Here is a 23,552-nt window from a genome sequence, read left to right as displayed (position 1 = left end):
ATTTTTCGTCACTGAGAACGTGCATTTTTAAAGTGCGTAGATGCCTGATGATAACGGAGTTGTTTAATAATAGGCGGTTGAAGATACTATTACGTTAGGGACCTGGAAGAAAGTAGTTAACGCTATTGTCACAGAAGCAATGGGGGGAGGAAAGGTTTGTGTCCAGTTTTGGGCAAAAACTTCTAAGTTCCACCCCGCCTTCTGATGGATGCTTTTTTGACGGGGCTTGTTTTGCAAAACTCAACAGATAAGGCATGCTGTATAGTGGAATGATTTGGAGCGTCTAAGCCGTGGCACCCTACTTAACCCCCCCATCTCCAGTTATCCCAATGGACCGACCCCAAAGGGGCATTTCCGCTGAAGTCCGGGGCTGTAAAAATTATGTGAGAAGAGCCGCGCTAAAGCCAAGCGTCGTCGTCACCCCAGGTACTGCGCTGATGCGCTGCGGGCCGACCAGGTGCGCCCGCCGGGGCGTCTTCTCCTACGCAGGAAGGGCCACGCCGGGAGAGGCAGGCAACAAGGGCAAGGCGGGAGGCCGGAAGGTCACCCCTGTCCCCGGCCGGGCGGGCGCGGCCCAGCCTCACTTCCCGGGAACGTTCGGGCGGGGCGATTGCAGGGAACGAGGCGGGGAGGCGACAGTCCCCGGCTCCGCCGCGCGCCAGCCCGCCTTCCCTGCCCGGAGGCGCCGCAGGCCTGGGTTCCCGGACAGCTGTGCCCGAGCGCCGCCTCCCGAAAGGTGAAGGCGGCCCGGGGAGGCGGGGACGGCGACGGGGGCGGGGGCCGCGGGCGGTCTCCCGACGGCTGTCGTGGGGCCAGCCCAAAGCCCCCGATCCCCGGGAGCTGCGCTTCCCGCGCGGGGCGCCGGAGTAGGGCGGGCCAAGCTGGCCTGCGGCCGCGGTGGGAGGAGGGGCTAGCGAAGCACCCCGGAGCCGGCCCAGGCGCCGGAGGCCGGGGGGCGCCTCGCTGCAACTTCTCTTTGGAAGCCCCGACACGAGCCCGGGCCCGCGCGCCCGCTCACCCACGGCCACGCGCGCACCCTGCCGCCCGCACCCCCGCGCGCCCTCCGTCTATTTTTTTCCTCTTCCTTTCATCCTCACACTCTAAAATAGGTCAAGGGGTGGAAATTACACTTGGTGCAGCCCTCGGCTCTGATGCAAAAGCAGCTTTTGCCCCTGGCTGCGGGACAGCGCTGTGACTACTCGCATCGGGAGAGCTGCTGCCCGTCCCCACACCGTGCAGAAAGCGCCGGCGACCGGGGGGCTGACAATGGTCTGCATAGGCGAGGGGAGAGAAGCCTCTGTTCCGCCCTAGATCCGCTGCCTCGGCGCCCGCCCGCAGGGAGGAGGGGGCGCGACAGGTCGTCTAGCTCGTGCCCCGGAGCCCGCGCCCGGGTCTGGCCGCCTGGGTGAGTTCCTAATCGTCCTTGCCTTTCCAGTAGCCCAGGGTGGCCTGTTTACCTTGCAAACTTAGACACGATCAAAACAGGCGAGACAGCCATGCAGTAAGGGATTGCGGGATGTGCTTTGAGTGTGAGATTGGATAAATCAGAATTCAGAGATAAAGGACATGTCTGGTGCCTTAAAGGTTAAAATGGATTTGTATTTTTTTCATGGAGTGCACGTGTATCTTTCCCTGGGGAACTGATTTTTAATTAGTAAGAGGCAAAGAACTAAGATAACTTGAAGCCAGAAAGTTTTCGAAGCCCACAATGAAAATACAGTTTAAGAAGGAATGCCAAAATAGGAAGGTAAGGATTTGTATGATATTACTTGCTATGTTGTGGGGTTTTTTGTTCTTGTTGTTTGACGGAGTCTCACTCTGTCACCCAGGCTGGAGTGCAATGGCACGACCTCGGCTCACTGCAACCTCCGCCTCCCGGGTTCGAGCAATTCCCCTGCCTCAGCCTTCTGAGTAGCTGGGATTACAGGCAACCGCCACCATGCCTGGCTAATTTTTGTATTTTTAATAGAGACAGGGTTTCACCATGTTGGTCAGGCTGGTCTTGAACTCCTGACCTCGTGATCCGCCTGCCTGGGCCTCCCAAAGTGCTGGAATTACAGGCGTGGAGTAGGTGCTTTATAAACAGCAGTTGATGGATAAAGAATTATTGAGAATGAGCCACTGGGCCCGGCTGATTCTTTTTATACTACATGGGTTCTTTGTGATAAATGATGTGAGCCCACAATGCTCTATGTAGAAGAAGATAAGGCTGTAAACGTCTACTTGCACAGCTTTATGTTAGGTGGTAGGCATGAATTTAAATGTGCATTGAAAATTTAGTTTGTAGAAAGAGCTAAAATATATCTATATTGTTTTGAGGTTAAGATTATTGGTAATATTACAGCCAACCATTGGCATTTCACCCTGTTTCAGCAATTAAAAGTGCTATTATTCGTGTGACATCAGCAAATGGAAGCCTTTATCTTTCTATTTTTTATTATTTATTTGTTTGTTTGTTTTTGTTTGAGACGGAGCCTCACTCTATCGCCTAGGCTGGGGTGCAGTGGTGCGATCTTGGCTCACTACAACCTGCGTCTCCCGAGTTCAACCGATTCTCCTGCCTCAGCCTCCCCAGTAGCTGGGATTACAGGTGCAAACCACCATGCCCAGCTAATTTTTTTGTATTTTTAGTAGAGACGGGGATTTCACCTTGTTGGCCAGGCTGGTCTTGAACTCCTGACCTCAAATGATCCACCCACCTTGGAAGCCTTTATGTTTTAGCTAATGAATGGTTAACTTGTTTGAACTTTGGGGGAGAGTTAGAGCTTTCTCTGTCCTTGATGGCTGACTGAGAATACAGGGTAAAGAACTGTCCAGTATTGTGAGTGGTGCCTTAGAGTTGCTCACAGGAAGAAGATCACTTGGGAGAATGGAAGTGGCTCTCAGATGGTCATTGGTTACCTATAACTTATTTAAAGAAGACCTTTAAGAAGTTAGGACATATCTTGTCACTGAGGAAATTGTGCCAAAGAACTGCTGTCTTATTAATGCATTTGATCAGATTTGAAAAGGGAGCTCTGTATACATTGTTTTTCTAACTCCAAAGAAATTTTATTTCTAGAAAGATTCAATTACCATAATGATGTTCTTTGGAAATGTGCCTTTTTGCGTGTATATCTTAATATGGATAAAGTTCCAAGGTAGTTCAAAGGTTTTAGTAAAATTTTACTTACCAGAGTGATGTGAAATTGGGAATACCCTGTGTTGATGGTTAACTCTGCCTTAAATTGGAAGGTCAATGGGAGTGGGGATCTTCCCAGTAAATCTTAAATCTCTGCGTATCTTTGACAGCCAAATCTTACTGGAGATTGTAAGGGTTGTAAAGAAGAGACCAGACCTTATAGTATTTCTGATAGGTTGATATGCGGATGCTTAAATGCATTTCACTTGTAAAGAATTTACATGCTGCTTTAGAGAACTAGTCTCCAAAATTTGAAACACATTTATGAAGAAGGCTCTATCATTGCTTTGAAGAAGACACAAGCAAGACATATTTGGCACTATACAGGCTCATAATATTGAGAGCAAAATGCAATTAAATGCCTGTGTTTACTACGTGTCACTGTTCTCATTTGTATTTTTAAACAGGAATTGAGTGAAAGCTCTCATTGCAATTAAGCCCCTGGTATAATGCATTATTGAAATTAGGCTGTCAGCACTTGTCTGCGCAATCTTATGTTTTTACTCTTAGATAAATTAGGAATTCTTCTGAAAAGAATGGCATGAAAGCATTAAGATAACTGGGGAATTCATTTAAGGACAGACTGAAGAGTGATGCCAAATGGCCAGTTAAATGTCCTTCAGCTTTTGTGACTCACTTCTCTTGATGCCATAAAGAAAGTACATTGCATAGAACTCCTACCTGAGACATCTTCAAAAAGAGTTAACATCATTCATTTTGGATACTCGCTTCTCATCCAGAGAAACTTCTAACCACTCAAAGAAGACATTTTAAGAGTTTGAACTAGATCACCCGGATTAAAAAGCCCAGCTCTGAGCCATTTCTTTGTCTGTAAATGGAGATAATGACACCTCCCCAGGTGGCTGTGGGGAGCAAATGAATAGGTGTAAAATGCTGAGTACACAGTTGGCACATTGTGAGCAGTCATAAAGAGGGATTTATAACAAGAAGTAGGAGTGTGTTGACCAAATATCATCTCCTGGAGGCTGCAGAGAGGTTGCTGCCTAATTGACTCTAGAACTGAATATTTGGTTCACTGGTTCAATCCCCCATCTGGGTATACTGAATATACTCCTAGTATACTCCTATAGCATAGAGTATAGAATATGCTGTACTCTTAGTAATCAGTGTCCTTTGGGAGCCAGAGGCTGTCACACTTGCATCTCCTCCACACTAGACAGGCCTTTGACTCAGCTAGGTTAAAGAAGTAACCTGTGGTTGTTTTTAGAGATGACGATGAGGTGGTAGGGGGAGGAGGGCAGTTGAGGAGTTTGATGTATGATCCGCTTCACACATATGCCTGTTTTTATTCTCTTTGCTTTTCCCTGTTCCCTTCTGTGTCCTCCCTTCTTTTCTCTCGAGGGGTCCCGACGATTATTTCCCAGCCTTTGTTAATATGTCTCGGCATCAACCCTAGGCCCTAAAGGATTGTTAGTCCTGATTTGGGTAGTCCTGGAAGGTGCAGCCTATGAACTTCTTGTTCTTAAAGGTGTAACTGCGAATGTCAAGTAGGCACAACCTTTGCCACTTCCATGGTTCTTCTGGGGTGTTACGTCCCATCTTGCTGTATTGAATGTGCTCATTTCTACCTTCTCGTTCTTCTCTGTTAGGTTGCAGATAATGGAAACTATCCTAACTATTTCGAGCAGGAAGAGGTTGAATATGAGAATTAGGTGCTCGCAAGAAGGTTGGAATGAAGGTTGCAACTGAAAGTATAGGAGGGGCTCTGGCCTGAGCCTCATGCGTTGGCTCCCAGGCAGCAAGCTTGATTGGCCCCCAGGGTTGCTGCTGTCATTGCCACAGCCTGGGGGCTGGGAATAAGAACCACCACTAGAACTGCTAACATCAAGGGTGCACCTTTGGGCTGTGTTCCATTGATCAGAGAGGCTGCTGCAAAATGCCTCTCCACCCTAGGAAGCTAGTGACTGAACATTGCTACCAACAACAAAAACAAGGAAGCAAATGTTTTCCTTAGATGCTCTCCACTTTCCTTCTTACCCTGCTCATCTCCCTGGAAGAACACTGTGCCCAGAACCCTAGCTGCAAGGGACTCTGGGAAATGCAGCTTATAGGTTTCTAGCCTCAAAGGTAGAGGGATGCACACTTGAAGGAGATAGGAGTGAATGTTGTGTGACAATCCATCATGACTAACACATATCTAAAACATATTTCATCTGAGATTTGGCTAGAATATTTATTTTCAAAGCTGGTACAGATTGACTTTGGAAAGGTAAGAGGATATGTTGTAAAAAATTTTTAAAGGAGCTAGTTGCTAACCAGTTACCTTTTCAAACAGATGGATGTTATCGTTTTGCAGCTGAAATTGCTGGAAAAAGCATCAAGCAAATGAATAACTAAAAATTACCAAGCGCCTGCCTCTGCATGTGGTACTAATTGAATGGAAATAATGTTCCTTAGGTTTGGTTTCATAATCAAGGTAAAATATTAGGAAAATGATTTTTTAAAAATTATTTTTCCTTCTCAAAGCCACAGATAGTCTACCCATTTAATGAACCACAATACAAAGGAAGAAAGTAATGTCCTAAGAGAGAAATAATAGCAACGGCTTGCTAGTTCTTTCGTTAGATGAATTATCTGTGTTTTTCCCGGATCTTTCTCTCCCCTGTAACTTTCAGCATGCTCATTTTAAGGATTACAGAAATAGACATGACTTGTTTATTGGAGAATAACATAAGAGTATGCTTGAATTCACTTTAATTACTTATTTCGTATCCTGGTGCTTGTCAGATTCCTTTTTTTCCAAACTATTGAAGTAGATATGATTGGATCTCTTCTATTTTTAAGCAATAAATTACCAGTTTATTTGCACTCACAAATTACATTAGCACATCAAGGGATGGTCTTGGTTATTGAACAAAATTGTGTTATATTTACCTCTGATATTTGGAGTTGGAAAATGAGAGAAGATATTCGTCCAGGGGGTGGATAACAATAAGGTTATGATAGTATGGTACTTTTATTATAGGTGCAGAACAGTAGCTTACTCGAAGAGAAAGTAGTGTATTCTCTCAAAGTGAGGTGGAAGATGGAAATAATTGAAACATGAACATATTTCTGACTTCAAAGGATATTTGTTGATATTTTTAACAACAACAAAAAGGTATCCAAGAGAAGCAAGAAGTAGCAACTGTCTGGGACCATGTCCTTGTCTTTTCTGTTCCTTTTAACACAGAGCTAGTGAAGTAGGTGAGCTTAACAGATGTTAGAGGGTTTTAGTGTTTAGAGAAATAATGTGTTTGTAAGAAATAAGGACTGCTTTTGGTGCTCTAATCTGTGTTCAGAAAGTAATCAGAAGCCTTTAAAATTTTATCAGCCTATAACATTCCATGGGACATCAAATTTATGATTAATTAAAAAAATATAGGTACATTCTCAATGTTAAGACATTTGCATACAAAGATGGCAATTCAGTGACTTATACAATTATGAAATAGATCTAGGGTGATCAGATGACTTATTGTTCAAGCCAGGACACTGTTGAGAGTGAAGAGGGAATGATTAGTGATTGCCCTGAATACAGAAGCATAAATGGAGACTGCCTCAGCAAACCTAGGGGTGACCAGGACTTAACGGTCGCTCAAGATTAAGGTGATAGTATTATAGCTTGATAGCATTAAGTGCAACATTGGTTTTAAAAAATTGTAATAAAGTATACATAGAATGAAATATACTATTTTAACTGTTTTTTGAGTGTACAGTTCAATGACATTTATTTTCACATTGTTGTGCAACCATCGCTGCCATCCATCTCCAGAATGTTTTTATCTTCTCAAAGTGAAACTCCATATGCGTTAAACCATAACTCCCCATCCCTCCTCCTCACAGTACCTGGCAATCACCCTGCCTGTGTAAGTTTGATTATTCTAGGAACCTATATGACATGGTTTGGCTTGGCACCCACCCAAATTGTTGCTCCCACAATTCTCAGCATATCGTGGGAGGGTCCCAGTAGGAGGTAACTGAATCATGGGGGCGGGTGTTTTCCCTGCTGTTGTGATAGTAAATAAGTCTCACAAGATCTGATGGTTTTATAAGGGGGAGTTTCCCTGCCCCAGCTTCTCTCTTGCCTGCTGCCCCTTAAGACATGACTTTTACTTTCTGCCATGATTGTGAGGCCTCCCCAGCCACGTGGAACTGTGAGTCCATTAAACCTCTTTTTATGTCTTTATCAGCAGGGTGAAAACCGACTAATATACTACATAAGTGGAATCCCTATAGAGTATTTGTCCTTTTGTGATTAATTTATTCCACGTAGTATAATATTTTCAAGGTTCATCCATGTTACAGTGTATATCAGAATCTCCTTTCTTTTTAAGGCTGAATACCCCATTGTCTGTTTATGCCACATTATGCTTATCCATTCAGCTGCAGTTCGGATACATGGCTTGCTTCCACCTTTTGCCTATTGTGCATAATGCTGCCGTGAACATGAGTGTACAGATATCTCTTAGAGTCCCTGCTTTCAGTTCTTTTAGGTATATACCCAAGTATTGGTTTTTAAATGAAGAAATTAAAAATGGAAGGAAAAGAAAAGCATTCTTTTCTTCTGTAAGATATTTCCGATCCTGTTTCTCCAGCATAGTACTGCAACAGATTGGTGCCCAGCTATGCCTTTGTAGGATTCATCAGAAGAAGCAGGTAATTCAAACAAACTCCCTGTTGAAAAAAGCACCCGAGATCTTAAATTTCATCTCCATACAAGAAAGGAAGCTAGTTTCTCTGTCACAACTACCATGATGCATTTACCACAAATGTATGTCTCTAAATGAACAAGGCTAGCATCTAGAATGTCAGAATCTGAACAAAATGATGGCCTTCAGTAGCACAAAGAACCAAAGGATGAGTTCTTGCCCTTTGTGGGGACATGGATGAAGCTGGAAACCATCATTCTCAGCAAACTTTCACAAGGACAGAAAACCAAACACCACATGTTCTCATTCATAGGTGGGAATTGAACAATGAGAACACTTGGACACAGGGCGGGGAACATCACACACTGGGGCTTGTCAGGGTCAGGGGCTGGGGGAGGGATAGCATTAGGAGAAATATCAAATGTAAATGACAAGTTGATGGGTATAGCAAACCACCATGGCACATGCATACCTAGGTAACAAACCTGCGTGTTCTGCACATGTACCCTAGAACTTAAAGTATAATAATAATAAAAAAAAGAGTTCTCCATGTGACCAAGAACATCTTTGTAACACAGGGGACCGTGAACTTCCTGAGTGAAAGGGAACAGGTCTAACAACTACAGGTTGAGCATCCCTAACCTGAAAATCCAAAATCTGAAATGCTCCAATATCCAAAAATTTTTGAGCACTAATATGATATGCCACAAGTGGAAAAATCCCACACCTGACTTCACTTGACAGATTGCGGTCAAAACGCAGTCCAAACTTTGTTTCATGCATACAATTATTTTAAAAGATTGTATAAAATTACCTTCAGCTGTCTGTATATAAATCATAAATGAATATTGTGTTTATGTCTATGCAAATATGCCAGAATTGGAAACACTTCTGGTCCCAAGCATTTTGTATTTTCCTCTCCTCTCCTCTCCTTTCCTTTTTCCTTCATTTTTTTTTTTTTTTGACAGAGTCTTGCTCTGTTGCCCAGGCTGGAGTGCAGTGGCATCATCATGGCTCATTGGAACCTCAACCTCCTGGGCTCAAATGATCCTCCTGCCTCAGCCTCCCAAGTAGCCGGGACCACAGGTTCATGCCACTACCCCTAGCTAATTTTGTTTATTTTTTGTATATACTAGGTCTCACAAAAAGCCTACTTTGCCCAGGCTGGTCTTGAACTCCTAGGCTCAAGCAATCCTCCCACCTCAGCTTCCCCAAGTGCTGGGATTACAAACGTGAGCCACCACGCCTGGCCTGGTCCCAAAGATTTCAGAAAAGGGATACTTAATCTGTATCTGTTGATTTGGAAGCTGAGATGAAAGGAGACAGGCTACAGCAGAATAGGAAGCTTCCAGGTACTGGTATTCTTCCTTTGGCTGTGGAAGTAGATATCTGAATGCCAGTGTCAAGAGCATACGTGCAGCTGATCTCAATTTAGACAATCCCTTTATGGAAGTGGAGACATCAAAATGCAACTCTTCATTGGAAGTTTTAAGTAATACAATTTCCACTGGAGCTTTACAGTCCTGGAAAGTAATGTCCATGCGTCTGGGACAAATAAGGAATTGCTGCATTTACTATATGGGAATTGCTCCCCCTGTTTAATTATCTGAGCCAGTTTTAGCACCTAAGGAGTCAACAGAGGAAATCTGCTCATTTTTAGTGGCAGCCTTGAGAGAAATAGATACATTTCAGTCATTAGTAGTAACCAAGCTTAAGAAAATACATCTGCAGAAGTTACCTGACAATCAGAAATGGTAGCTGAGAGCCAAACAGGTATTAAAGAGCTTTCAGAAACATGGAGCCCACAGGGTATCTTATGGCAGCCCAGAATGGACAGTGTTCCCAGGCCAGCTCTCCTTGTTTACCTGTATCGGTGAAGACTGAAAAATGAACAGGCAGCCCCACACAGAAACCTGCACACAAATGTCTGTAACCACTTTGTTCCTAATTGCCAAAAACTAGAAGCAACCAAGATGTCCTTCAATAGGTGAATGGATAAACAAATTGTGGTATATCCTTACAATGGAATATGATTTAGTGATTAAAATGAAATGATTTTTCAAGTCACAAAAAGACACCGTGGAACCCTTAATGCATATTAGTAAGTAAAAGAAGCCAGTCTGAAAAAGGCTAAATGCTGTGTGATTCCAGCTAATTGACATATGGAAAGGCAAAACTCTAGAGACTGTAAAAATATCAGTGGTTGCCATTGGTCAAGTGTGGGGAGAAGAGAAGAATAGGTTAAACACCAGGAATTTGCAGGGCAATAAAACTAGGCCAGGCGCAGTGGCTCATGCCTGTAATCTCAGCACTTTGGGAGGCCAAGGCGGGCAGATCAAGAGGTCAAGAGATAGAGACCATCCTGGCCAATGTAGTGAAACCTTGTCTCTACTAAAAATACAAAAATTAGCTGGGCGTGGTGGTGCACGCCTGTAGTCCCAGCTACTCGGGAGGCTGAGGCAGGAGAACCGCTTGAACCTGGGAAGCAGAGGTTGCAGTGAGCTGAGATTGCACCACTGCACTCCAGCCTGGTGACAGAGTGAGATTCCATCTCAAAACAAACAAAAAACTATTCTGTGTGATATGGTAATGGTGGATATGTGACATTATGCATTGGCAAAACACAAAGAACTGTCTAATACAAACAGTGAATCCTAATATAGCCTATGAATGTTATTTAATAATAAATATCAATAGTGGTTCATCAGCTGTAACCCAAGTACCACACCAATGCAATATTTTAATTTAAAAAAATTCATATATTTTTTTAAAGTTAACAAATACCTTACTTGATGCTAGCATAGGAGTTGTAGAAAACGTTACCTTCAGGGCTCCAAGTGACGGCAGGTCAAATGTTGGGCTACATAGCTCCAAGTCAAGGGAATTAACAAAACAGAGAAGCTCTGCTGCCTTAATCCCAGAGGAAACATCTAATCAGCTATACTGCACCTTCAGTGCAGACATTTCACCCAAGCTTTTAGCAGGCGAGGAGAATATATTCAATCAGACTTTTCAGCAGACCACCTTCTTGCCATCCAGTTTCATATTGGTTAAAGACTTGGGTCAGAGACCACAGAATCCATTAACAGACACACCTGAAACCAGAGAGAATGCCAGCCCTGAAGCTGCAATGCCAACCATCCACAAGTTTCTCCAGCCTTCTACCATTAATGTTTTGTCCTACAGACATGGACTGGATTCTCCATGCTAGCTTTCCTCTGCAGGAAGCTCTTGGGGCTATGAATTGAGTTGGCAGACATGCAGACCTTGATATTCTTGCTTTGCTAGCACACCATCATAACTATGGAAAAATGGGCTTCATCATATGCCATTCCCTTCAAAAAGCTATGTAGACACACCCATACATGTACATTATGTGTAGAAACCTACATGCAGAATGTTGAGTTAGATAATTTTAACAATTTTTGTCAGCCAATATAATTTATGATCTTTTGTCTGATAATTTGTCTATTCTACTTGTTAAAATGTGGGCCTTTTAAAATGTGTTGGCAGTATGTGCATACAGAAGATTTTTGTTCTCCTTAAGATGACGTGTTCTGGCATAAAATTGGTTTTGTTTGTTTGTTTTTTTTTTGATAGGGTCCCCTCTATCACCCAGGCTGGAGTCCAGTGGTGTGATCTTGGTTCACTGCAACCTCTGCCTCCTGGATTCAAGCGATCCTCCTACCTCAGCCCCCCAAGTAGCTGGGACCACAGGTGTGTGCCACTACACCCAGCTAATTTTTATATTTTTTGTAGAGACAGAGTCTCGCTATGTTGTCCAGGCTGGTCCGGAACTCCTGAGCTCAAGTGATCTGCCAACCTCGGCCTCCCAAAGTACTGGGATTATAGGCATGAGCCACTGCGCCTGGCCAGATTGATGGTTTTATGTGTAGCATACCACTTTAGAATGAGAGTGAATCTTTGAAAGGCAGAACCTACTAGAAATCCTACCACTGGTGCAGCTGACAGCTGACTGACTTCACGCTGTGGCTGTGTGTTTGTGCTGTAGATGAGGTGGGGCTTGTCAACTCAATTGTCAAGTTAAAAACTTGTAGCCACATGATTTGGGGGTTTGAATTCTTCCCAGTCCGCTGAGTATTATGATTTATCCATTAAAGCAGGAAATTCAAGAATAATTGAATAACTAAAAAATGGAGGAAAAATTATGTTATATTTTTACATGGAGCTTTTTATTATAGGTAAACAGTAATCACTAAACCATGTATACTGGAGGCTGGGTGTCGTGGCTCACTCCAGTAATCCCAGCACTTTGGGAGGCCAAGGTGGGCAGATCATGAGGTCAGGAGTTTGAGAACAGCTGGCCAATATAGTGAAACACCATCTCTACTTTAAAAATTCAAAAATTAGCCTGGTGTGGTGGCATGAATCTGTAGTCCCAGCTACTCGGGAGGCTGAGGCAGGAGAATCGCTTGAACCTGGGAGGTGGAGGTTGCAGTGAGCCGAGATTGCGCCACTGCACTCCAGCCTGGGAGACAGAGTGAGACTTCGTCACAAAAACAAAACAAAACAAAACAAAACAAAACAAAACAACACACGTATACTGACAGGACACAGTGCCTCATGCCTGTAATCCTAGCATTTTGGGAGGCAGAGCCAAGCAGATCGCTTGAGCCCAGGAATTCAAGACCGCTTGGGCAACATGGTGAAACCCCATCTCTACGAAAAAAAAATTAGCCTGGGGATGGTGGAGTGTGCCTGTAGTTCTAGCTACTCAGGAGGCTGAGCAGAGAGGCTTGCTTGAGCCTTGGAGGTCAATGCTGTCGTGAGCCATGATTGCACCACTGCACTCCAGCCTGCGCAGCAGAAGAAGACCCTGCCTCAAACAAAACAAAAATGTATACAAGTTTTTTAAAACCTTGTGCAATGGCTACTTTCATTAAAGCTATGCCTGAGTAATTCCTGTTTTCTGATTATTTAAACTAGACTGTAGCGTGGCATGATAGATCTGTGGACATGTGGAATCATTCCATATGGATTCTAGTCCTTGCTCCTCGAGAAAGTGATGATACTGTTTCCATACTGGTTGATTCCCAAATATTTATAAATGACACCAATCGCATCAGCTTTGGTTTTGTAATCCATTCACCTGTTTTTGACTCTGGTCTTCTCGTACATGAACTGTGTAACTTCTCATTTTCTAACAATGTAGGATGCCCTAAAACAGAGATTTGATCATCAAGATAGAATATTGGCTTTTCTAAGGAAACTCAAATAGACTCATATCATTATTGTGACATTACTTTTGTTATTTTAAAGCTATTTTTCAAAAATATTGTATTTCATCTTTTTGAAAAACATTATTTTACATTTCAACATCATTGGCATGGGGTACATCTTACAGTTGATAACACATCGTCATCTTTCTTGGCAATAAGTAAACTAGTTGTGTATTTTACAAAATAGATGGCCTTCTAGCTTCTGTGAGATGTTTTATAGCCATCTACCAGAACATTTCCGTCCTGCCGCAGAGACTTCAGGTCGAAAGCTTTGTCTTATTTATTTTGTAATTTTAAATTTAGAGCTAGAGTTCTGTATTCCTGTTTAATTTGTTTTTTTTTAAAGCAGTTTATGATAGAATTCATTGAGGTTAAAAAATAGTATTTGTAGTTTTTAACTCTAAATAATAGACTGTGCTTTTTGTTTGTTTGTTTTTGCTTGTTTGTTTGTTTTTGAGACGGGGTCTCTCTGTCACTCAGGCTGGAGTGCAGTGGCACAATCACAGCTTATTGTAGCCTCAAACTCCTGGGCTCAAGCAATCTTCCCTCCTTATCCTCCTGAGTAACTGGGACTACAAGCGTGCCACCACACCAGGCTAATGTTTTTTGTTTGTTTGTTTGTTTGTTTTTGTAAAGATGGGGGTCTCACTATGATGCCTAGGCTGGTCTCAAACTCCTAGCCTCAAATGATCCTCCCATCTCAGCCTCCCAGAGTGCTGGGATTACAGATGTGAGCTGTGTGCTTGGTTCAGAGATAAGACTGTTTTCTTATACACATGCTTATCTCTGAAAAAACAAACACAGTCATAAAATGGAATATGAAAACCGAAAAAATTAAACTTTCCAAAACAGTCTGGTTTTTTCTGGTCACAGACGTAATAACTCCTCCCACTAGGAGAAGTACAATTTGCTGCCACAGGAAAGGTTAAAATTTCAAACACATTCTTATAAAATACAGTGCAAGCTGCCTGCAAATGAGGCCATTCTTTCAACTGGCATTATTCCCTACTTCAGTGCAATTTTCATAATTGTGGCACTTACTCAGAACCAAAAGCCTCTGTGTGTGATATAAGCATTCAAGCCATATGGCTGAATTGGTTTTTGTAGGTATTAAGCAGGTGTGGATTCGGAGACTCTGGAGGGAACTACAAAATCCAAGCTATTGAGGAGCTCAGTTTGAAAGAAACAGCTAGCATCACAGTGAACACAGAGCATAGAGATGGTGGCAGGGAGATTTGGCTAAAAAGCAGAAGGCTGGCAACCAGAAGGCCAACTACCCAAGGGCTTAGCCAGAAGACACGGTGTGGCCAGCCTTCCCCAGCATCTAGATCCCTGTCCAGAACCAAGGTGGCCTGTGAGCTGTCAGTACAGGATGTCACCAAACTCGTTTATCGAAAGCTAACCCCTCTGATGACCCGAAAGTCTTTTTCTTCATATTTTTGATAGGATCCCAAAAAGTTTAGTTGTTTGATTTTTTTTTTTAAGCCCAAGGTAGACTACAAGCAGGAAATTAGAAAGTGGAGGAGCTTGTGGAGACAGACACAATGAGAGTGAGAAGTGACAGCCAACAGCAAGGTGGGGCAGGCTGGGGCACAGCGACTCACGCCTGTAACCCTAGTATGTGGGGAGACTGAGGCAGGCAGATTGCTTGAGCTCAGCAGTTGAAGACCAGCCTGGGCAACATGGCAAAACCCCCTCTCTACTAAATATACAAAAATCAGCCGGGTGTGGTGGCAGGCACCTGTAGTCCCAGCTACTCGGGAGGCTGAGGCAGGAGAATCGCTTGAACCTGGGAGGCGGAAGTAGTAGTGAGCCAAGATAGTGCCACTGCACCCCAGCCTGGGTGACAGAGCAAGACTGTCTCAAAAAGAAAAAAAGAAAAAAAAAGAAGCACTCCATGGCCAGGCACGGTGATGTACGCCTCTAATCCGAGCACTTTGGGAGACCAAGGTAGAAGGATCACTTGAGCCCAGGAGTTCAAGACCAGCCTGGGCAACATAGTAAGAACCCCCATCTCTACAAAAAGTAAAAAAAAACGGTATCCTGGCATGGTGGCCCATACCTGTGGCCCCAGCTACTCAGGAGCTACTGCACTCCAGCCTGGGTGACAGAGTAAGACCCTGTCTCTGTGCTCAGGGTGGGGGCGGGGGGAGGAAATACTCCAAACAAATACAGCCATGTGCCATTTAGTGTGGATGCAGATGCTTTGTTAACCCTGGAAAGCATTGCTATTGTATAATAGTTTGTCATCTTTATGGATAACCCCTATGTTATCAATAAAGATGTGTTATTTACAAGCTAGACATTGCTGTTCTGTAATACTTTGTCATAATTAGCTCATATGTTACCAATAAAAAGTGTGTTATTTATAGACTATTTAGATAGACATAAAAGCATGTGTTGGAAAGATTTCCATGATAATACAGCTATTTCTATTGTTTAGTCATGTGGCACAGCATTTATTTAAATTGGTCTAAATTTTTAGTTCAGTGGCCATTTATTTAGCCTGGGACTTCTTTGATTAATACAGGAGATGGCATGCATGAATGCCATCCAATGTATGAGAGTAAGAACTGGGTGCTGTGGGAACTCACAGAGCACCCTCATTTCTAGCACATAGGGTTAGGGGAACCATCCTGTTCGAGATGGGACCTGGGCTTCGTAGGGTTTGTTGAGGAGCTGGGTGCAGTGGGGAAGTCTGCAGGCCTTGTTTTCCCAGAGAAGCAAAAAAATAGGCTTTACCACATTCTTATTACCTTGCTTCCATTTTACAGTGTTCCTTTCCATGTTTACATTATGAGATTGTAATCCAAAAGCATTTTAGGTTAGGTAGTACTCTAGTACTCACATTCCTTACAGACACCGACGCTGAATACTCTTAAGGTGTTGGAAGGATAGGTAATGACATTCTAGGCATTTTTTAACGGTACACAAAATTCAAATTGAGAAGCAGAAAAGTTTTACAAGTTTTACATGTCCAAACAAGACATATCTCTAGGATCCTGGGTAAGTCATCTGCTGAATTTGTTCTCTTTCTGAAATGATCATCCAAAGATATGCACAATTTCCAGAAATCTTTGATCAGTTAAGTTAAATACCAGTGGGTTGAACAAAGGCATAGGTAAAAAGTCATCAAAGGTATTAGGAACAAATGTGTTTCATAGGACTAGACAGTGGCACAGCTGAGACTTGACCTTGGGACTGTAGGTCTAGAAAAATCCTTTTCTGAACTACTACTCCATCCTATAGCTCCCCTACAAAGACTGAACCTCACCAGACCATAACGAAATGGCAGGGGTGATGACAACGATGATTTGTTTACCCCAGAGATTTTTCTTGGGTTAAAGTTGACATTAAAAAGGATGACATTCTCCAGTTAGCATTTGACCAACTCGGACCCTCTTCATTTAGATTGTTTTTAGCTTTTCTCCACCAATGAACTAATAATTAAATGCATCCTTTCTAATTAAAGCAGCTCCTTAACAATGGCAAAGCCTCTTGAGTTTTCAATTTTTCTTTTTAAGTGAGTAGTCACTTCCATAGTAGAATTATAATTACTCATCCACTTAGAATGTCAGAAGAGTATTAAATACATCTTTATGCATATAGTGATGGTCAGTATGAAAGTGGTCAGTGGGACAAAGCTTAACAAATGGGTTTTGAAGCATTGTTAACAGTTTAATTTTCCCATGTCTTCGGACAGGCTGAAGGTCCTTATTATACAGCTGCTAAAAAAGACAACAGTCTTCTAATTTGTTTACTTATTTACTTTTTGAGACAGGGTCTTGCTCTGTTGCCCAGGCTGGAGTGCAGTGGCACGATCTTGGCTCACTGCAACCTCCACCTACTGGGCTCTCACCTCAGCCTCTTGAGCAGCTGGGACCACAGGAACACACCAACACACCCAGCTAATTCTTGCATTTTTAGTAGAGATGGGATTTCACCATGTTGCCCAGGCTGGTCTCAAACTCCTGGGCTGAAGCAATCCACCCACCTCAATCTCCCTAAGTGCTGGGATTACAGACATGAGCCTCCACCTGGCTAAAGGTGCTATTTTAAATGAAATACTGTTCAAGTCACAGAAGACACACATCCCAAGGGACTATAAAGTTCTACAGGAGTATGTGACTTTCTGGGCCTGTGGCCTGTGTGATGGGGATGAGGTCAAGAAGAGTGAGGAAGTGGGCGGATCTTCCTGGTTTCTGTCCCTTTAATCTAGAAAGCCTCAGACTTGTTGTTTGGTTGGAATTGCTACAAAAGGAGACTTTTCCTTTCATAAACAGACATTATCCAGTGACAGACATTTTAGCAATTTCTGGTATATTTGTTGTAAAGAGCTACATAGTTTTAAATAAATTACCAAAATCCCTTAATGCTTTCTAAGTGGAGGTCTGCATTTTAATGGAATGCAATCAGGTTAACTGGAATCTTAAGACAGTGATATTTGGAGGCGTGAGCTGTGAGCCGACGGCCACGTGGACTCCCGGTTCAGCTCCCAACTCTGGGAGGAGTCAGTCCTCAGGGTGGGAAGGACAGCCTGAGCAGCTGGCAGCCCAGAAGGCCCCTCCCTGTGTCGCAAGAGTGTACCTCTACCTCTCGCAGGAGGTGTGGTCCTGTTTGACAGGGTCAGTTACTAGAAGAGGTAAAGTATGGTGGGTAGAGAGCCATGCTGTTCATTATCTACACAGGCCTGGCCTGACTCACCCCATGGAGAAGCAACACATTTGCAGGCCTTCAACAGTGGTCACATAAGCCTGCTCTTACACATATTTGTATAAAACCGAAAAATGGGCTGGGTGCAGTGGCTCACGCCTGTAATCCCAGCACTTCGGGAGGCCAAGGCCGGTGGATCACCTGAGGTCAGGAGTTCGAGGCTAGCCTGATCAACATGGTGAAACCCCATCTTTACTAATAATACAAAATATTGGCCGGGCATGGTAGCATGCACCTCTAATTCTAGCTACTCGGGAGGCTGAGGCAGGAGAATCGCTTGGAAGGTGGAGATTGCAGTGAGCTGAGATTGCGCCACTGAACTCCAGCCTAGGCGAGAGAGTGAAACTGTGTCTAAAAACAAACAAACAAACAAAAAAACTGGCCCACCGTCTCTTGATTACACAGGTTTCCATCCATCCTAGTCTCTGGGACAGTGCTAGCTACCTTTGGGCTCACAGAGGCCTGTAAATCTACCTTCGTATGTTTTTGTGTTGTGTATATATAGATAAGTATACAAACACACCCAGTCACTCCTTTGCATCCAAAGGGGATTGGTTCCAGGACCCACTCTACCCCCACACCCCTGTATTAAAATTCGTGGATGCTCAACTCTGTGATATAAAAGGGCATAGTATTTGCATATAACCTGGGTACATTCTCCCATTATTTTAAATCATCTCTAGATTACTTGCAATAACCTAATGCAATGTAAGTGCTAAGTAGTTGTAATAATGTATCTCTTATTTGTATTATTTATTTTTTCCTAATATTTTTTCTTTTTTAAAAATTCTCTTTTTATTGTTTCTTTCTTCTTTTTTTAGAGACTGAGTCTCGCTCTATACCGCAGGCTGGAGTGTAGAGTTCACTGGCACAATCACGGCTCACCGTAGCCTCAAGCGCCTGGGCTCCAGGAATCCTCCCACCTAAGCCTCCCAAGTAGCTAGGACTACAGGCCTGCACCACCACACCCAGCTAATGTTTTAATTTTTTTTTTCTGTTTTTTGTAGAGACATGGTCTTGCTACGTGGCCCAGGCTGGCCTCAAACTGACCTCAAGCCATTCTCCCACCTCAGAGCTTCCCCAAATGCTGGAATTACAGGCATGATTCTGATTTGAAATATTTTTGATACACAGTTGGTAAGACTGGCCCATGTGGAACTCAGATACAGAGGGCCAACCACACATAACGAGGCAGAACTATTAGAGCTCCTTGGTGACCTCATTGTTGCTGAACAACCCTTCCCTTTAGCCCCTCTCCTGGTGATAACTCCAATACCACTTGGTTTTCTTCCAGGAATGTGCAAAGTGTTTCACTTCTGTGAACAAAAATATATGAAACAAAACAAAACAAATTTACTTCATTAGCTTGTAGACATCTGTTATTATTAAACAGACCAGTGTCTTCCTTCACTGTCCTTGAACTTTTGGTCCTGTTTTTTATGTAAGCCTATTTCTCCTCATTTATTCACTCTTATTTCCAAAGTAGCATTTGCCCAACTTTTAGGTCGTCATGTATTCAGTATTCTTCATCCCAACCTAACAGTGAAGAGAGCACATTATGGCAGGTGCCTTCGTCTTCTCATTGCTCCATGATTCCAATTCACTTTCATGGCGTGGTGCAGGGCTTCTTGGTAAATGTGGACTCTGTTGTTCAGATCTAGAGCAGACGCCTTCTGGGCGGTCCTACAGATTTACATCAGTGAAAGAGATGAGCCAGCTCTGCTGACCTTTTTTGAGGCTTGCAGTGTATTCAAATGTGTGAGATGGTTAATGCAGCTGTCAGTATTAATACTATTCCATGGATTAAGGTCCTAAAAATATCCAGCCAAGTTTTAAAAGTATCGCTACAGAAAATCACAATTTTATTTGGAACTGGAAATAGGAATTGGCACCAAGGCTTTTTATGACACTTTTGGCTTCCTGTCAGTCACTTCATGTCTTTCTAGTCTCTTAGTCTGTACAGGGTAACGCGTTTGGGAACTGTGATAAGAAGAAATTCAAGTCTGCATATTGGCTGCCAATGCTCGAAAGTTGTGTTGTGATTTGGGGGATGTTAAAGCATATTTCTCTATGAAGGCTCAGTCTTAAAAGAGGAAAGGCACTTCAGAAAGTATCTGTATTTCTTCATTTTTGGCATTTTTAAATGATATATCATAGTTGTACATATTTTGGGGGTACATGTGATATTTTGACACATGTATACAATATGTGATGATTAATCTGAGTAATTTGCATACCATCACCTCAAACATGTATCTTTTCTTTGCCTTGGGAACATTACAATTCTTGTAGCTATTTTGAAACAGGCAATAAAGTTTTGTTAACTGTCGTTTCCCTGCTGTAGTATCAAATACTGGTATTTATTTATTTTTCTTTCTTTTTGTTTCCCCTTTTTTCAATTTTTTTCTTTTTTGTTTTGTTTTTCATTTTGATATTTCTTTATTTCTAAGAGGAAAGAGCATGTACTGACAGAAGCTAAATATTTTGCTCAGGGTCACTTTGCCAGGGAACGACGGGCCTGAGCCTGTGACCTCAGGGTTCTCCCAGTACAGCATTTTTTCATAATAATGAAATCCTCTGAGTTCTACTTTTGAAGTTTTCTTTGTGAGGTTTAACATATTGTGTTGGTGTGCCAATTTCGAATTGTGTACTAGCTGGATTTAAAATGAACTTGTCATTACAGCATCTAGTGCGATATCCAGTATACAGTCGACATTAAAATGTGTTTTACTGGCTGAATGACTATCTTGTGGACAACTTGCCCTAATCTGCAGGGAAAAAATGGAGAAACACCACTGACAAAAATTAGCAAACAAGAAAATGGGCGGCGGGGGAAGCAGAAAATGGATATTACTAAAAATTTCAGAAAAAGAGAGTTGAGCTACTTATTTTCCTCCAAATATATTTAGATATGGTTATCGCTTTTACGTATTATAAGCATATTTTCATGACCAAAATTACTTTTTTTAAGTTTAAATATTTCCTATTTATTTGTCCAACAGATAAGATTGGGTGCCTGCTTTGGGCCAGGCCGTGTTTAGAATGCAGAACATAGCATCCGTGAACCAAAAAAAAAAAAAACAAACAAACAAAAAAAAACAAACCGTGATTTCATGGAATTTACAAACTCACTGGGAGAGACAAGCCATAAATAACTCTAGCCAAATACTGAAAAGGAACTCTTTATTGTTTTCATGTTTTGCAAAAATACAGCAGTGTTAGGTAGAGTCTGGGAGGGAAAACCCCATCAGTTATGTTAACAGCGAAAATTTAGGCTGGGCGCGGTGGCTCACGCTTGTAATCCCAGCACTTTGGGAGGCCGAGGTGGGCGGATCACGAGGTCAGGAGATCGAGACCACGGTGAAACCCCGTCTCTACTAAAAAAAATACAAAAAATTAGCCGGGCGTGGTGGCGGGCGCCTGTAGTCCCAGCTACTCGGAGAGGCTGAGGCAGGAGAATGGCGTGAACCCGGGAGGCGGAGCTTGCAGTGAGCCGAGATCGCGCCACTGCACTCCAGCCTGGGTGACAGAGCGAGACTCCGTCTCAAAAAAAAAAAAAAAAAAAAAAAAAACAGAGAAAATTTAATATAAGGAATTGTTTAGAGAGAGCAATGCAAAGAGGGAACAAATGAGGCAGGATGGCAAGAACAACTGCAGGAAGCAGCTGCCCCCTGTGCTGAGGGGACAAAGAGAATGAGCTTCTCAGAACCTAGAAGCTTGGACGAGGGGTCCCTAGAGCTGGGACCCAGACTCCCGAGGAGGCGGGGCTGGCTGACTGGTGCGGAGACTTTGAGAGCTCAGAGGAGAGTCCCTGAGGATTTGGGAGGCAGAACTCTTGGGAGGAGCCTTGCATGTGGGTGAGGTGTCTTTTAGGGGTGTGCAAAAGAGCTAGTCCTGGGAAAGTGAAAGAAACTGGAAAATGACTGCTATTGGAAACAAATGCCGCTGCCAGGGTGAAGGGCTGTTGCTGGCCAACTCTGGCAGGAATAGGAAGCAAACAGAGAGGAGCCAGCCCCCTCTCCCACCCTGTCCTTCCAGGCTTCCTATAGTGTCCCCTGTCAGCACAGACAGTAAACTAGCAGTGCTGTTTACAGAGTCCCGCCCTCTCCACACAAAGCGGTGTGTAGGAGGGAGTGTTTGGAGGGGAGAGACAATGGCTTGATAACAGGCATGGTCCCAAATACGCTAGGTGACAATGACTCTCGTGTTCTGAAGCTAGTTGCTAGACTACCTCAGCAGGACTTGCAGAAGAAAAGACTGAAATGTTTTTTATTGTGGTAAAATATGCATAATATAAAAACGACCATTTAACCATTTTTAATTATATAACTCAGGGGCGTTAAATACATTAAGTCTTGTGCAACCATCACTATTATCCATCGCCAGAACTTTTTCATCCTCCCAAAGTGAACCTCCAGGCCGCTTAAACACTAAGCTCCTTTTACCACGACTCCCCAGGCCCTGGCAGCCACCATTCTGCTTTCTGTCTCTATGTATCTGACTGTTCCAGGAACCTCACATGAGTGGAATCATGCAGTGTTTGTCCTTTCATGTCTGGCTTATTTCACTGAGCATAATGTCTTCCAGGTTTATCCGGGTTTGTAGCACGTGTCAGAATTGCATTGCTTTTTAAGTCTGAATAATAGGAAATCTGGTTTTGTGACCCTTAGTCCAATACCCAGTTGGACACTGCGGAGATGTATTTAGGAAGATTTTTTTTTGGCGTGCTCTGGGTGCCCCTTCCCTTGCCAACATGCTCACAGCATTGTGGGAGGAGAGAAGAAGGTGTTTCTCCCGATCCTCAAGTCAAGTGACAGGGACTTCAGGAGGACCACACAGAAAGCTGGCTATGTGCCACTGCAGGTGAGATCTCAGACACAGTGGTCTGGACCGAGCTATGCGTGAAAAAATCTAAAGGCTGGTAGAAGCAACCTATGGCAGCAGAGAGAGGATATTGTTTGGGAAGTAACTGCTGCTCTCCCTGAAGAGAGAATAAAGGTGCTTGTTTTCCTTGGACTAGGTGTGGGCCACGAAAGACAGATGGCATTGGCTAGGATCTCATCTGGAGAGGTGAAGAGATGGCAGGTGAAACATGTTGGAGGTGTAGGGGTGGATGACATGGAACTGTCATAGGCAGGCAGCAGGACAGTGGATTATCCGTTTCAGAAAACTGCTGGTGAAAGGACTTCATCCATGAGTGTCTGCACAGAGCCAGTGAAAGATTCCATGAGGTCCACAAAAACGCTTCATGAACGAGAACAGCCTTTAGTTCCAACCATGCCCAGAGATCAGTGAACTCAGTTCACACCAGTACCAGTCAAAAAGAACATTTTGGCCAGATGCAGTGGCTTATACCTGTAATCCTAGTACTTTGGGAGGCTGAGATGGGAGGATCGCTTGAGGCCGGGAGTTTGAGACCAGCCTGAACATTATAGTGAGATCTAAAAATATATTAAATTTTTTTTTTTAAGCCAGGCATAGTGGCAAGCACTTGTAGTCCCAGCTACTCAGAAGGCTGAGGTGGAAGGGTGGCTTGAGCCCAGAAATTCAAGGCTGCAGTGAGCTATGATCGCACCAATGCACTCCAGCCTGGGTGACAAGCAAGACACTGTCTCTTAAGAAAAGAAAAGAAAAGGACTTTTCTGGCTCCCTAACCTCGCCTTGCCGGCTCCCTTCACCACCACCGCAACCCTGTCCTATTAACTACTGAGCTGGGAGTGAAGGATGCACCAAGAGAAGAAACCTTTCCCACTGCAAGCTTCCTGA

The 23,552-nt window shown here is 43.4% G+C and overlaps 1 protein-coding gene across 6 annotated transcripts in view; it reads left to right on the top strand.

Moving 5' to 3' along the window:
- Positions 1 to 366: 366 nt before the first annotated feature.
- TRMT9B (tRNA methyltransferase 9B (putative)) overlaps positions 367 to 23,552 on the top strand; it is a 73,234-nt gene continuing 50,048 nt past the window's right edge. The window contains exons 1-2 of one of the 6 annotated variants that reach the window (XM_058442003.1): positions 418 to 426; positions 1,110 to 1,405. In XM_058442003.1, coding sequence (XP_058297986.1) covers positions 1,152 to 1,405 — 254 coding nt within the window. In that variant the 5' untranslated portion in view covers positions 418 to 426; positions 1,110 to 1,151. Of the gene's footprint in view, positions 427 to 1,109; positions 1,748 to 23,552 lie in introns of those variants that run through there. The other 5 variants (XM_032162434.2, XM_032162438.2, XM_032162441.2 and 2 more) reach the window with 5 other exon arrangements.

Source organism: Hylobates moloch, unplaced genomic scaffold (assembly GCF_009828535.3).
Source record: "Hylobates moloch isolate HMO894 unplaced genomic scaffold, HMol_V3 SCAFFOLD_8, whole genome shotgun sequence".
Classification (NCBI taxonomy): Eukaryota; Metazoa; Chordata; class Mammalia; order Primates; family Hylobatidae; genus Hylobates; species Hylobates moloch.
Note: the sequence above shows the minus strand (reverse complement) of the source record. Positions and strands in the feature narration are given on the sequence as shown.